Here is a 17177-nt window from a genome sequence, read left to right as displayed (position 1 = left end):
TGCAGGCCATGGAAGATCTGGGACATTTTCAGCTTCCAAAAATTGTGTACAGATCCTTGCAATATGGGGCTTAGCATTGTCATGCTGAAACATGAGGTGATGAGGCAAATGAATGGCATGACAATGGGCCTCAGGATCTTGTCACGGTATCTCTTTGCATTCAAATTGCCATCGATAAAATGCAATTCTGTTTGTTGTCCGTAGCTTATGCCTGAACATACAAAAACCCCACCGCCACCATGGGACACTCTGTTTACAACGCTGACATCAGCAAACCACTCGCCCACACTACACGATACACGTGGTCTGCGGTTGTGAGGCCGGTTGGACGTACTGCCAAATTCTCTAAAACGATGTTGGAGAGGCGGCTTATGGTAGGGAAATGAACATTCAATTCTCTGGCAAAAGCTTTGGTGGACTTTCCTGCAGTCAGCATGTGTATTGCACGCTCCCTCAAAACTTGAGACATCTGTGACATTGTGTTTTGTGACAACTGCACATTTTAGAGTGGCCTTTTATTGCCCAGCACAAGGTGCACCTGTGTAACAATCATGCTGTTTAATCAGTTTCTTGATTTGCCAAACCTGTCAGATGGATAGATTGTTTCGGCAAAGGGGATTTCAGCTCATGAAACATGGGACCAACACTTTACAAGTTATATTTTTATTCAGTGTATATATATATATATTCCACCTGAGTACCAATTGTCATAATCAAACATATCTGAAGCAGACCTTCCTGGCAGATTTCTGCCACGTTAGGAGTACGGACTGGAGTGTGCTTTTCACTAGTGTGACGCAGTGTCCTTCTTGTTTATATCTGTATTCTCGGTACATTAGGTTATAGAGACAGAGCTCTAGCCATTCTGTTGATTCTGCCACTGCTTGGAGAGGTTCTTTATTTATAGCCATTCTGGATGATTCATCCCACTCCTGTTAGTGGAAACCATGGCTGAATCAGACACTGGGTTCTTTCAAATGTCTCTTTACATTTATGTCATTGGAGCGCATGGGAATGTCTGAAACTTACTCCTCAGAGTTGCATCAGCGAGTAGATAGCTTTTCGCTTGGCACCGACTGGTAAGATGCTTCAGGAGGGCGGTCATGTGTGCTAGCGATGCAAAGGTCCTGGGTTTGAGCCACGGTGTGAGCCGAATCAGGAGGACGTGGCACTCGCTAAGCAAGCAGCTTGACATTCTTTACATCAGCATGGTGGTGACGTTAGCTAATGGAAATGGTAGGTAGTGGATAGGTAGTGGAAAGTACATTAGACACGTGTTTTCCATCCCATACTCCCCCTGAACCCAGAGGTCACAATGAACCTCTTTCTGAAGGGTCTCCCATCACACCATTTGCAGCCAGTTCCAGGTGTTAATGGTGATGTGCATTAGCCAGTGATATCATGAGGAGCCCCCACTTATGCTCAAACACACACACAAGTGCGCACTCATGCATACCACATGCGATTGCATTGACAGTGTGTGAATTTTGTGACCTACATCATTTGAGAGGGTTTCATTTTTAATTCCAAACTTTGAGTAATATACCTATCAATTAATTTACATTTTGTTTACCATTTATTGAAATGCTGGAAATACGTGCTTGCAAGTTCTGTGAAATGGGCAGAATATGTTTGAGAAGGTGTCAAGTGGAGGAGGCAAAAGATTAAACGAAAACGTTTTTGACATCCAAAAAACAAAAACCTGGCGAGGCCTCAAAGTCATAATTATCTTTTCATCCTGATTTTATGACATTTTTTTCTCTCTGTTCCATCTCTATCCTTGATCAGGCGATTATGGAAATCTAACCAACCTTGTTTAAACCTAATTATTGTATTCACAGACTGGGCAGCGCCCAGAAAGACACTCACAATATTCACTGGGTAATTTGTTTGGCAGCCCACAGTGTATTTCTTATTCAGATTTTGAATGCATGTGTTGATAATGTGAAACATGGGGAGAGGGAGAAGGGGGAGGGGATTGATTGCTTTTATTTCCTCCATGGGGTGATATTTGGCAAACAACAAATAATTCCTGTATATGTATTAATTTACTATTACTATGACATGTGTTTGGGTTGTTGACCGGTATTTCTAGCATTATCCACTGGATTTGGTTATGCGTGAGTGTTTGGTGGGGGGATTGCCTAAACCAGGGGAGGCGTAGCATACAAATCTTAATTGCACAAAGCCTATTATTTGGCAAGGAATACAATTTGTAGATCAGTGATTCTACACCTCACTTTACTCAAACTGATCCTCTCCAACAGACTCAATCCCTGATCATCAGAGTTTATAAAAATGGTGCAATTAGGACAGTTAAAGGGGAGAGACTGAATCCAACCAGAAAATATACAAAATTAAAAATCTGAATATCGGTTGAAAAAGAGTGCGCCAATACCCCGCTTGGACGCTCTTTGCAGACAATATATTCTTCAAAACCTGCAATTTAGCATTAGATTATAAATGGAAAGACAGAATAGACAGCCAACTGAAATAACAACAACACATGACGCTATCTCAGCAGAATGCTTCTACAGTACCGAGAAGGTTGTGGAGGATTTAATGAAAAAGTCTCCTTACGTAACAAGACAACATCAATCAACCAAAATATTTCACAAAGTATTCATAGCCCGGTTCTTAACATATGGGTATGTTAGACATTTTTATCTCAGAAAATATATAGGGGGAAATCAGAACATAAATGGCTAGCCTAACAACCCAACAACTTCTCCAATTCTGTTAGGACCGCAGTATTGGGAGAGATACGCTTCTCGACCTCCACAAAATGCAAGTAAAAGTGCATGTACTCTGAATGACATTCTGACACTATTGAATAGTTCACTGCCTTTAAATACTGTGTCAGCCAGAACCACTTTAACGTCTTCACCCACCTCTCCTACAAAATATGAAGAACATAATGGTCTTGTGTGTCAGTAGATTCGCCCGTTATTATGGAAATGCTTTCAGTTTTTTTGACTAGACTGTGCCCCAGTGTGTTAACCATTTACTGCGGTGGTCTAAATCAGAGTCACACAGAGTTTTTATTGATAGACTTAAACAAACCTACTTTGAAATAAATCTACTTTGAAATAAAAGTATACACCTCAAAAATGGTTATGGGCTTAAAAAAAACACCCTTACCATGTCAGATATAGAGTTGAAATGTATTCAATCTTGAGTTTGCATCCCAATACTAAACGTTATACATCACAGAAGACTGAAATATAAAAAAAGGTTTCACATAGAAACACCGGATTGTCAACAAAAAAAAAAGTTAATTATGAAAAAATACTAATGACATTCGACCCATGATGCCACTAGAGGAAGATTTGGTCATTTCACTGGCATTAATGAATGTGCACATTTTGGGATTGTCAACTTTTTCGAGAGGGATGTTGGCACTTGCAAAACCCACATCCTTAGCATTTCTATAGCGGATGAAAATAGCTACTTTGTTTAGAAATTATCTATATTTTCTTAGACAAAGTGCCTATTATTCCCCATATCATGTTCATAACAATGAAAAAGTTAAACATTTATGATGATAATGTCCTTTTGAGGTAAGATGATCAAAATCTTGGGAAAAAAAAAAAATATACATGTTGAGAAAGCGCCTCATCTAGAGTCGCTCATTGGCAATCACACAGAAGTATGACGTCAGTCATGTCCTTAAATATGAAATTATTTAATATTACGGCAAGGTTACAGTCTGGAATGTTTTTTATTTCTGAAATCTGAGGTTGGAAGATGGAGGGCCTTTTGATTGTACATCAAATGTTTTCTTTAGTATCTACTAGTGAATAGAGTATGTCATCAAGCATGTCACATCAGAGATCACTGACTGTTTGAACACTATGGTGACATGCCAATTTCCCTAGCTGCTTCTTTTAACTATATTCCAGGAAATCAAATCCAAGATGACATTTCCATCAGTTCATCTTCAATGCATTCTTGTGTTGCAAAATAAATTACTTTATTCATTCAAGTAAACACATACAGAAGATATGCAAAGTACACCCATGAACAATACTGTATATTCATGAATGTTGGAGATAGGGACGCAAAGGGATGGAAACTTTCTGGTAAATTTCTGGAATTTTACCCAAAGTTTTCCATGGGAAGTTGAGCCCGAGAAATGTAGGACATTTAGCTTAAATTTACCAGAAAGTTTAGCCTATAATAGTGAACCCTTTTTTGTGGGATACACACAAGGCAATTCTAGGTCTTGTGGCCTGTTTTGGTTAAACTATCCCCCATTCAATGGAATTGCAACCCTCTGCATGCACAGTGTGCTCTTCCATCACATGTACAGCTGATTGTCAAGATCTTGCACACTAATGAGATGATATTGATCCCACACTACTACACTGTCTGAGCCAAGGACTACATGCTTTCTGGTAAGTTTTGATTACAATACTGAATATATTTTATATGGCATACATTATTTTTTTGTTAACTAGTAAATGGTCAAACCCTACGGAAAAGTGTGTTTAAATCATTTCTAACTTGTTAACATATTCTGCTAGTTAGTTTTTGACACCATGTGGGTTTTAGCTTGCTTGAGCTTGCTAAATGAGGTGTGTTAATTCACCTGATTCCAAACTGGCACAGAGAGACGGGAAATATAGGGATAAATACACTGGGGAAAACAAGCGACACCTGGAGGGGGTAGAGACAATAACAAGGACAGGTGAAACAGATCATGATGTGACAGTACCCCCCCCCCTCATACCTGGCTGACAGGGGTGTCGGCAGTGAAAATCGGTGATGTTGTCTTTAGCAGGGACCCAGCACCTCTCCTCCGGGCCATAACCCTCCCAGTCAACCAGGTACTGTAAATCCCTGCCCCGTGGTCGAACCCTCAGGAGGCGTCTCACCTTTTACGCTGTTAGGCCATCGATGACCAGGGGGGCAGGGATGGGCCTGGAAACAGAAGACAAAAGACTGTGAGACACGGGCTTAATCCTAGACACATGTGAATACGGAGGGTACGGGGTAGCACAAGACGGACAGCAGTGAATCTCAGGACTCTGGAGATGGGGAAAGGACCAATGAAACGGGGAGGCAGCTTGCAGGACTACATCCGAAGTGGCAGATGCCGAGTGGAAAGCCATACCCTCTGCTTCAATGTGGAGGTGAGGTCTGGCGACAGTCTGCTTGTCGACGATAGCTGGAGTTGGTCTTGAGAATAGCCACCCTGGTACGTTGTAGGTGGAGGACAAACATCTGGGCCGAGGGTACACTGACGTCCTGCTCTTGTTCTGGGAAGAGTGGAGGCTGATACCCCATGGAGCACTCGAAAGGGGAGAGGCCCGTGGCAGAATAGGGAAGGGTGTTCCGGGCATACTCCACCCAGACCAGATGACGGCTCCAGGTAGTGGCATCTTAAGGTGGTCTCCAGGTCCTGATTAGCTCGCTCTGACTGGCCATTCGATTGGGATAGAATCCGGAGGATAGACTGGCCGATGCCCCAACATTGGTGCAGAACGCCTTCCAAAACTGAGAAGAGAATTGAGGACCCCGGTCAGAAACCATATCCACCAGGAGACCATGGATCCGGAAGACGTGCTGCACCATGAGCTGGGCCGTTTCCTTAGCAGAGTGTAGTTTAGGGATAGGGATAAAATGAGCTGCCTTAGAAAACCGATCCACCACTGTCTGAATGATGGTGTTGCCATCAGACGGGGGAGGTCCAGTGACAAAGTCCAGAGAGATATGGGACCATGGACGATGAGGGACCGGTAGTGGCTGAAGAAGGCCAGAAGGAGCTTGACGTGGAGTCTTGTTCTGGGCTCACACCTTGCATGTGGCGACGAAGGCAGAGACGTCAGGAACCATCGTGGGCCACCAGAAACATTGTCGAAGGAAAGCTAGGGTATGACGAGAACCAGGATGATAGGTTAGCCTGGAGGAATGAGCCCATTCCAAGTCCCGGCCCCCCTTCAGGTCCAGGCTGGGAGCATTGTGCCTTGTGAACCAGGGTCTCAATACCCCAATCCATTGTGGCTGCTAGGCATGAGGTAGGGAGAATGGTTTCGGTGACTAAGGGTGTGGCAGAAGAACTGTATAGGGGAGTGAGAGCGTCAGGCTTCACATTTTCTGACCCTGGGTGGTAGGAAATGGTGAAGTTGAATCTTGTAAACAACAAAGCCCACCAGGCCTGCCTGGAGTTAAGGCGCTTGGCTGAACGGAGATTTTCCAGATTTTTATGGTTGGTCCAGACCAAGAATGGCTATTCTGCTCCTTCCAGAAAGTGCTTCCACTCTTCCAATGCCATCTTGACCGCCAGGAGTTCTCGGTTGCTTACATCATAGTTCCTCTCTGCAGAATTGAGACGATGGGACAGGAAGGCACAGGGATGAAGCTTTTGGATCTGGTGAGATCGCTGGGACAGGATGGTCCCCACTCCAACATCAGATGCATCCACCTCAACCACAAATTGACTCGACGGGTCCGGATGGATGAGAATGGGTGCTGTTGTGAACCGATGCTTCAGGTCCACAAAGGCTTTGTTGACAGCAGGAGACCATTTGAACGGTACTTTGAGAGAAGTGAGTGCCGAGAGTGGGGCCACCATAGTGCTGTAACCATGAAAGAAATGGCAGTAGAAGTTTGCGAATCCTAGAAAACGTTGTAACTGCACCCTGGACGTAGGTTGAGGCCAATCCACCACTGCTTTCACCTTTCCAGAATCCATCTGGACATTACCCTCAGCAATGACATATCCCAGAAAAGCGATTGTAGAGCAGTGGAACTCACACTTCTCAGCTTTCACGAACAGTTGGTTCTCCAGGAGGTGCTGAAGGACCTGCCTGACGTGAAGAACATGTTCTTTGGCAGACCCGGAAAAAAACAGGATGTCGTCAAGGTAGACGAACACAAAACAGTTGAGCATGACCCAGAGAAAATTGTTTACCAAAGCCTGAAAGACAGCGGGGATGTTGGTGACTCCAAACGGCATGACCTGATACTCATAATGTCCGCTGGCTGTGTTGAAAGCTGTCTTCCACTCATCCCCTTCGAGTATCCGAACCAGGTGGTAGACATTCTGAAGGTCCAACTTGGAAAAAAATGGTGGCCCTCTGGAGAGGTTCAGGAGGAACTGTATGGTCTCACTGTGGTTACCGGAAATCCGTATTTGAATGGGCACAGTACAATGGGTGACTCCACCTAATGAGCGGCCATCCAGTGCCCTAGCATCCATGGGAACCGAGAGAGGTTGAATGGGAATACTTTGGTAAAAGGTTTATGTTTCTGTCTCCATATGATATGGTAAATATATATGGTATTAAATGGTATTAATATTAATTTGCATATATTTCCGTTAATTCCCATTTATTCCCGTTAATTCCCATATATTCCCGTTAATTCCCACGGAAAGTTTCCACTTCTGAATATTCCCCAAAATGGGAAACCCTAGTTGAAGGCCTTTTTGAAGAGGCCTTCAACTAGGGTTTCCCATTTTGGGGAATATTCAGAAGTGGAAACTTTCCGTGGGAATTAACGGGAATATATGGGAATTAACGGGAATAAATGGGAATTTTTACTGAAACATACAGTACCTTCAGAAAGTATTCAGACCCCTTGACTTTTTCCACATTTTGTTGTGTTGCAGCATGAATTTAAAATTGATTAAATTAAGATTTGTTTTTGTCACTGGCCTACACACAATACTCTAAAATGTCAAAGTGGAATAATTTTTACAAATTAATAAATACGATCGCCCTTCCGTATCTGCTGTGAAAGGTGTCAGAGCTAAAGCAGTGTTTGTCAGGCCATGAGACATCTGAAAATCTGTCTTCTCATGACGAAAACATCTGTAGTGTCCGAACAGTTTGAAAGCGGAGACTCCCACAAACAGGATGGTGTTCTCTGTTTTGCTCTAGGACGCCCACAAGCCTCACAAGACTCGTCTGAAGTTCCCTGAAGTTCCCAGTTTTAGAAAATTATGGAAGTATATATGGAGATAGTTTAGTGCCTAAAATAAGGGAATAAATACATGTAAGAACAATTTTAAACAGCTTCCTAATCTTTCTTATATCTCTTAGATATAGAACAGACACTTCAGAACAAACTTCCTTTTAATTTTGTTGTTTCATGTAGTGAATCTGTTATTCAATGTGTTTCTTTTGGCTAATAGCATTAATGCCAAATTCAATGTTGCATCAAATACTTTTCAAATATATTTTTGTAATATGTTAATTAAGGGGTCTTAAAATTCAACATCAAATAGCTAAATTATCCTTGGTATGGCCATCTTAAAACAATTTCATATGTTAGCTTAGAACCCCCTCCCCCCTGCTTAGACAGGGCTTAGACTCTAGAGGATTAAATTAGTTCAGGAATAAGAATGTGCTTAAGTCACATAATAAGTTGCATGGACTAACTCTGTGTTCAATAATTGTGTCTAACATGATTTTTTAAATCACTACAGTACCTAATCTCCATACACAACACATGTAAGGTCCCTCAGTCGAGCAGTGAAATTCAAACACAGATTCAACCACAAGGACCTGGGAGGTTTTCCAGTGCTTCGCAAAGAATTGGCCCTTTGGTAAAAAGAAGAAGCTGACATTAAACGTACACCAACTCACTATAAAGATACAGGTGTCCTTCCTAACTCAGTTGCCGGAGAGGAAGAACACCGCTCAGGGTTTTCACCATGAGGCCAATAGTGACTTTAAAACAGATGCAGAGTTTAATGGCTGTGATAGGAGAAAACTCAAGATCTAATTGACAAAATGAAAAGAAGAAAGCCTGTACAAAAACAAATATTCCAAAATATGCATCCTGTTTGCAACAAGGCACTAAAGTAATACTGCAAAAAATTTGGAATATAAAGTGTTGTTTGGGTAAATCCGATACAACACAAAAAGACAGTGAATTCTGAGTGGCAAAGTTACTGAGTAGCAGAGTTACAGTTTTGACTTAAATCTATGCGAAAATCTATGGCAAGACCTATGGCAAGACCTGAAAATGATTGTCTCGCAATGATCAACAACCAATTTAACAGAGCTTGAAGATTTTTGAAAATAATAATGGACAAATGTTGCACAATCCAGGTGTGGAAAGCTTTGACAGACTTACCCAGAAAGACTCTTGCTGCCGAAGGTGTTTCTTCAAAGTATTGACTCAGGGGTGTGAATATTCATATAAATGAGATATTTCTGTATTACATTTTCAATCAACTTCTATACATTTATAAAAACATGTTTTCACTTTGTCATTATGGGGTATTGTGTGTAGATGGGTCAGTGAAAAAAAAAAAATTTAATCAATTTCAGGCTGTAACACAAGAAAATGTGGAAAAAATCAAGGCGTATGAATACTTTCTGAAGGAACTGTACATCTCTCTGTATTCTACACTGACAAAACCTGGGTGCTATTGCCTTCCTCTAAGCAGTCATCATGCTGCTATTATTCTCTACCACCAATTCTATGAAAAAGCACACATATTGACCATAGCATAAAAGGATGTATTGATTTGGCCAAATGAGAGCAATCAGTGATAGTGATTGGAATTGATCTCTGATCCACAGGGTTATTATGCTTTTATAACACTATCCCATATTCACAAATAACAGTACAGCTACTATCACACTGCTTTATTGAGCGATTCTCTTTTTCATTTTCACTGAGCTTCACATGACCCAGACATGAACACTGGAATAAACCAAGCAAAGTACACGGTTCTGGATAACAGAGTCAAATCAGGAGGTGACCTTTAGCTTACAGTTTTTGTTACCTACTTCTTGAAGGTGCGTTATGGGGTGTGTGTTTCTGTCATCTGCTATTGGGCAAGGGCATTAAAGTAACTTTGCCCTATCCTCCACATTGTCCCTCAATTGAGTTGGTGAAAATTAAACTGTTCTTACAGTCCTATTGAGGCCAGGGCAGTGTGGGGAAAAGATACAGCATTTCAAGTTTCCATTGAGGTAATCTTAAATAATTTAATGTTTGACCTAATGTTCTGTCCATATAATGCATACCCATTTAAATACTTTACAGTCATTCATTATATGAGACTTTAATATTTATAGTTCTGGAATACCGTAACACACATAACAGGGTTTAGTATTTAGGAAGATTCAGATTTTCAAGTAAATATCTACTCATATACAGTATACTAGCCAATAGAGACTGACAGGAAAGGTCAAAGAGCATATTTCAATAGACAACCTGACATGTGCTATTAGCTTTAATTCACTTGAATGAAGATAGTCAAATAGAAGTGTTTAATTTATACCTATCGTGAATCCACTCACCACAAATGCTCTATTTAACACATCTAATGGTTGCCACTGAATCCCTTGAAGCGTCCGTCAGTTATGATCTATCTCAATTAAAGCTGACCAAAATGGAAACCAAGCATGTGGCTAACCTGTTTGGGATAGGTGGCAGTATTTTCACGTCCGGATGAAAAGCGTGCCCAAAGTAAACTGCCTGCTATTCAGGCCCAGAAGCTAGGATATGCATATAATTGGTAGATTTGGATAGAAAACACTCTAAAGTTTCTAAAACTGTTAAAATAGCTTGCTCCACGTTGATTTTATCCGCTATTGAATACAGTATTTTCCGTCTTAAATTTGATCGATTATTTACGTTTTAGGATACCTAAAGTTGATTAGGAAAGTTGCTTGAAATGTTTGGACCAAGTTTACAGGTAACTTATTAGATAATTTGTAGTCATGTTGGGCAAGTTGGAACCGGTGTATTTCTGAATCCAACGCGCCAAATGAATGGACATTTTGGGGATATAAAGAAGGAATTTATCATACAAATTGACCATTTGTGATGTTTCTGGGACATATTGGAATGCCAACAAAACATGATTTTCAAAGGTAAGGCATGAATTATATCGTTATTTCTGACTTTCGTGTCGCACCTGCTTGGTTGAAATATGATTTTCATGTGTTTGTATGATGGGGCGCTGTCCTCAGATAATCGCATGGTTTGCTTTCGCCGTAAAGTGTTTCGGAAATCTGACACGGTGGCTGGATTAACAAGAAGTTACGCTTTATTTTGGTGTATTGCACTTGTGATTTTATGAAAGTTAAATATTTCTAATAATTTAATTTGAATTTTGCACTCTGCAATTTCACCGGATGTTGTCAAAACGTTCCAATAGCGGAACGTCTAGCCATAACAGGATTTAATCAGGTATGATATAGCAGCTATCAATCAAATCAAATCAAATCAAGCTTTATTTATAGAGCACATTTCAGACATGGAATGCAATGCAATGTTCTTTACAGGAAAAATAATAATAAAAACAATGAAATAAAAGCTGAAATATTTACTACACAGCAAACACAAGATAAAAAACAAACGGAACAACTGAAAAGCACCCCAAGGAAAAGTAAAAATGTGTTTTAAGTTATCTTTTAAATATGTCCACGGGTTTGGCCCCCCTCAGGTTCTCTGGCAGGCTGTTCCTGAGGCTGGGGGCATAATAACTAATGGATGCCTCTCCGTGCATCTTGGTCCTAGGCTTTAGGATAATTAAAAGGCCAGTGCCAGAGGACCTGAGGGACCTACTGGGTACATAACTTAAAAACATCTGACATGTATTGGGGTGCACAATCATGGATTGATTAACAAAACAAAAAAACAATTAATTCTAAAACTCACAGGCAGCCAGTGCAGACACCTTATTAAAACCGGTGTAGTGTGTGAAATACATAACCGTTTTATTACAAATTGGCAATAATATTTTTTTTAAACCAGGGTATTGTAAGCAACAGGTGAAGGTTGCGGCAGAGATGCACTCTAAAACCATTTCACTTTAAGCATTTTTTAGACATACAGTACAGGCAGTTTGCTAAACTGTTATTGTATGCACTGCTCACTGGGAACTTGTCATTACATAGATAGACTGCTGAGTGCTGTGGTGACTGTCCCAGAGATAGCCATGTGTCATTGCTGATATATCCTTGAACCGAAGTACAATTCAGTCGCCATGCCACCAGCTTTTCATTACTCTAGAACGTTTTAGGAAACGATGTAACAAAGAACATGAACAGTTGCCGGCAATGAATAGCTTAATTACAGTGCCTTCGGAAAGTATTCAGACCACTTGACCTTTTCCACATGTTGCAGCCTTGTTTTATAATGGATTAAATTGTTGTTTTTTTCTCATCAATCTACACACAATACCCAATAATGAACAGGAAAAACAGAGATTTTTGTCAAATTTATATAAACTTATATAAACTCCACCCCCCCCCCCCCCCCCCCCGGACATATTCCATTTACATTCGGAATAGAGTATTCTTGAGTATGTCGCTACAAGCTTGGCAAACCAGTATTTGGGGAGTTTCAGATCCTCTCCAGCTCTGTCAGGTTGGATGAGGAGTGTTGTTGCACAGGTATTTGCAGGTCTCGCTAGAGATGTTTGATCGGGTTCAAGTCTGTGTTCTGGCTAGTCCACTCAAGGACATTCAGAGACTTGTCCCGAAGCCACCCCCGCATTGTCTTAACTGCGTGCTTAGGGTCATTGTCCTGTTGGAAGGTGAACCTTTTCCCCAGTCTGAGATCCTGAGTGCGCTGGAGCAGGTTTTCATCATGGATCACTCAATAATTTGCTCCATTCATCTTTGCCTTGATCCTGACTAGTGTCTCAGTCCCTAACTTTGAAAAACATCCCCACAACATGATGCTGCCACAACCATAATTCACAGTAGGGTTGGTGCCAGGTTTCCTCCAGACGTGACGCTTGACATTCAGGCCACAGAGTTCAATCTTGGTTTCATCAAACCAGAAAATCTTGTTGCTCATGGTCTGAGAGTCTTCAGGTGCCTTTTGGCAAATCCCGAGCGGACTGTCATGTGCCTTTAACTGTGGAGTGGCTTCCGTCTGGCCACTCTACCATAAAGGCTTGATTGGTGAAGTGCTGCAGAGATAGTTGTCCTTCTGAAAGGTTCTCCCATCTCCACAGAGGAACACTAGAGCTCTGTCAGAGTGACCATTGGGTTCTCCCTGACCAAGGCCCTTCTACCCTGATTGCTCAGTTTGGCTGGGCGGCCAGCTCTAGGAAGAGTCTTGGTGGTTCCAAACTTCATCCATTTAAGAATGATGGAGGCCACTGTGTTCTTGGGGAACTTCAATGCTGCAGAAATATTTTGGTAGCCTTCTCCAGAGCTGTGCCTTCAATTCCTTCAACCTCATTGCTTGGTTTTTGCTCTGACATACACTGTCAACTGTGGGACCTTATATAGACAGTTGTGTGCCTTTCCAATTCATGTCCAATCCATTGAAATTAACATAGGTGGATGCAAATAACGTTGTTGAAATACCACAAGGATGATCAATGGAAACAGGATGCACCTGAGCTCAATTTAGAGTCCCATAGCAAAGGGTCTGAATACTTATGTAACTAAGGTATTTCTGTTTTTTATTTGTAATTTGTCATTTGCAAAATATTTATATTTTTTTGCTTTGTCATTATGGATTATTGTGTGTAGATTGATGAGGATTTGTATTATTACATTATAATAAGTCTGTAATGTAACAAAATGTGAAATAAGTCTAGGGGTCTGAATACTTTCTAAAGGCATAGTAAATTACACACTCAAATCAGACACCTTTAAAGGCATCACAATGCTTCTCACAAGGCTTCGAGTTATGTCCAATCTCCTTGCGAGCTCAGTGAATACTCCCTTTGGTTGACAAATTAATTTAGAATTGTTAGCACTCTTTTATAAAAACTGATTATGAAGTATGTTTTGACATTGCCTGTCACCTTATAGAAAAGCAACTATAAGAAAGGTGTGGGTGTAGATTGCTCTACAGGATAATGTAAGTATCAGGATAAAGTAAGACCCAGACCGTGTCAAAGTAACAATGTATATTACAGCAACGGGACGGCAAGCAGGCTTAGGGTCAGGTCAGGCAGAGGTCGGAAATACAGATAGGGGCAAAGGTATGTCAGGCAGGCTCAAAGTCAGGGGCAGGCAGAGTAGTCAGGCAGGTGGGTTAAGGGTCAGGACAAGCAAGGGTCAAAAACCAGGAGGGCGAGAAAAAGAGAGGCTGGGAAAAGACAGGACAAACAGAAAACACAGGTATTTAATTTATCCGTTATTTTACCAGATAAGTTGACTGAGAACACGTTCTCATTTACATCAACAACCTGGTGAATAGTTACAGGGGAGAGGAATGAGCCAAATGTAAACTGGGGATTATTAGGTGACTGCTATGGTTTGAGGGACAGATTAGGAATTTAGCCAGGACACCAGGGTTAACACCCCTACAACAAGTGCCATGGGATCTTTAATGACTTCAGAGAGCCAGGACACCCGTTTAACATCCCATACGAAAGACAGCACCGTCCCCAATCACTGCCCTGGGGCATTGGGATGTTTTCTTAGACCAGAAGAAAGAATGCCTCCTACTGGCCTTCCAACACCACCTGGTCTCCCATCCAGGGACTGACCAGGCCTAACCCTGCTTAGCTTCAGAAGCAAGCCAGCAGTGGTATGCAGGGTGGTATTCTGGTGAATAAGTACACTGGGGATAATGGGGAAAATGGGTGACAACTGGAGGGGGGTGGAGACAAGCAGAAAGACATGTGAAACAGATTAGGGCGTGACAGTAAGATAATTCAAGTTCTAGACACTTGATTGTTCTGTAAGTTTAGTGTTGCTAATTTCTTCATTACATAAAGCTGTTTTCCTCACTCGTTTTCAGAACTGAGCTGTGTGTAAATTGCTTGTTGCTTTTTTGTGATACACTGATCTGATCCAGCACAAAAGCGATTCATTTCTTTAAGAGTAGGTTTTGATTAAAAGTCAGACTTCCCCACCTTTAATGTTAATGTGAAAACAATGTCCCTTTACTTCTCCTCTTAAATTATTTCCTGTGCTTCCTCTGGTGTTAACTAGCTAATAAGCAAACAACTCATCAGCATCATTACTTCCTGTCTAGAGATGTACATAAAAAACTGTGCCCATTTTTTCCCCTGGACTGTTTATACGTTATGACACAGCGAGTGTCTAAACAGAGCACTGCTATGTAACAGCTGGCCCACCTGCCAGTTTGGAGCTGTCTCACTGTGAGCATACATCTGACATCCATATAAGCCTATCCTCAATTTACACTGTTACAAAATAGATTTGTTGTCCCCCATGATAAAATCGGGGAGAGACTGTGGATCGGTCTCCATCTGTCTGTTTGTTTGTATTATAGTCATATGCGATATCTCAGACAGCACGTGTCCAATTTTGATGAGACTTGGGTGAATGGTGTGTCTTGCCATACAGATCCGGCATTTACAAAATTACACTGATTGGCCCAAGGAATGAGCTATAGTAATTGACTGAAATTTCTGAGTCACACCAGAGAGGAAGAGTCGAAGTGAGAGGGATAACTGGGCCCAAAATCTGTCTTCTCCAGGAGGTAGCGATTTTTCCGCTCACCGAGCAAGGAGTTTTTGTATGATGGTCAATGAGAAAGTATACAATTTGGATGAAGGAAATGTTAAAAAAAATTATATTTCATAGTCATCATTTCCAGGACCACTCCAACATCAGATCTAATATACGTTTCAGAATGACTAGGTTATTACAAGTGTACTGACATAAATAGGACACGTGACATCCCGGCAACTTTCAGAAAAAACACTTTATATCGGAATTGTGCCTGTTGTTCACAAGCGTATTTGCCCACTCATTTATCTTGCCTCCTCCGACTGCCTTGCAGTCTGAGTACCAGTATCTTTACCTAACATTCCACTCTTTGCTACTCTTTGTCATTGCCAAAGAGTCTTTGGCAAGTGATATGGAGTACAGGGAGTGGATTAGTTAAGAGACTGGTACCCAGGCTAACTGTCTTCCATTTTTTTAAGACATTTATTTTCATTGTTAGAGCGGCCACTTGAAGATCTGGTCAATATAATGTATAATCTGTGGTCACGCGATAACAGAAATGTGTAAAATACATATCTCAATAGCCCAATGGGGGGCGCGCCATCATTCGTGAGGTATGCCATGTTTGCTATTGCCTTAAGTTAACTCGTTTCTTTGAAATATGTCAATTCAGGAAATCAAGTTAAGTTGACAAAATCTACTATTACATTGGTAACATTTTGAGTAGAGTAACTCATCTTTCTAAATTGAACACCCATGTACAAATTACACGCATGTACAAATTACACCCATGTAAAAAGTACCCAAAGTACACTTAACAGTGTACTTTACTGTACACACAATATCTGTCTTGTTATACATTTGACTTGATGTATTTCTCTGTGTTCTTCCCTCTATGTCTCTACAGGACATTCCAGGACCTGTCCAGGCAGATGGACGTGTCCTACGGCACCGTGAGAGACTCAGCCGTCTACGACTACTTCAAGAACAAGGGCACCAACCCTCTGGAGCAGGACAGCACATTCGCAGAGCTGTGGAGGACCATCAGTAAGAACAACGGCCATGATTACTCTGTGTCCAGTCCCTCAGAGGGCATCCGCAAGGTAGGTTGACAAAGACAAGGCAGGTATATGCCAATACAGAGAGGATTCCTGAGTACAGGCTGGCAATCACTTTAGGTTGTTTTGCTTAGCTACTGTGTATTTCGACGAAAAGAGAAAACAGTATAATATTGTCGTTTCATAGTCATTTCACAGTATGGAGTCATACTGTTCTCGCTCAATTCTGCGCCTGTAGTTCCACAATATTTCAAACCAATTAGATAGGCAAATTCAACATTGTCTTTGACGATCTGTCAGTCTGGAAAAACTGCAAGTGCTGTTTTGTGACATTTGTACCAATTACACTGGTTAATCTCATAAACGGCCTGTAATAAATAGCTAAGGAAGAACAGCACTAGCACTTTGCCTACCCATATGCTGGGAAGTACTATGACATGTGTCTTCGAATTCGGTCTGTGTTCACATTTGAATTAGCATTCTTGCATTGTCTTTTCTTTTCTCCAATGCAAGTCAATTTCAATTAGCTACCAGCAGCTATTCTGACAATCTAGAGGAGGGAAACAGAGGTGCTGTATAAAGACATTTAGTCTTTATACTGCACAACAAAGGATTTTTTTTATCAAACTCAGCCAACTAAGCCTCTTAGCAGCACGGCAGATGTATTTGTGTTTGTCAACAGACAATGTCTGCCTTTGTAGCAGTGTGTTTCTGGGTCAGTCCATTGAGGACTCACAAAAGGAGAGAGTGCTGTAAG

At 41.3% G+C, this 17177-nt stretch overlaps 1 protein-coding gene across 2 annotated transcripts in view; it reads left to right on the top strand.

Annotated features, from left to right (window-relative positions):
• grid1b (glutamate ionotropic receptor delta type subunit 1b) overlaps nucleotides 1-17177 on the top strand; it is a 392400-nt gene that overhangs the window by 363857 nt on the left and 11366 nt on the right. For both annotated transcript variants that reach the window (XM_036946259.2, XM_036946260.2), the window contains exon 13: nucleotides 16270-16465. In XM_036946259.2, coding sequence (XP_036802154.1) covers nucleotides 16270-16465 — 196 coding nt within the window. The remainder of the gene's footprint in view (nucleotides 1-16269; nucleotides 16466-17177) is intronic.

Source organism: Oncorhynchus mykiss, chromosome 16 (assembly GCF_057628025.1).
Source record: "Oncorhynchus mykiss isolate SJ-2025 chromosome 16, ASM5762802v1, whole genome shotgun sequence".
NCBI classification, from domain to species: Eukaryota; Metazoa; Chordata; class Actinopteri; order Salmoniformes; family Salmonidae; genus Oncorhynchus; species Oncorhynchus mykiss.
The sequence above is the reverse complement of the archived record's forward strand: the minus strand, read 5'-3'. Positions and strand labels throughout refer to the sequence as shown.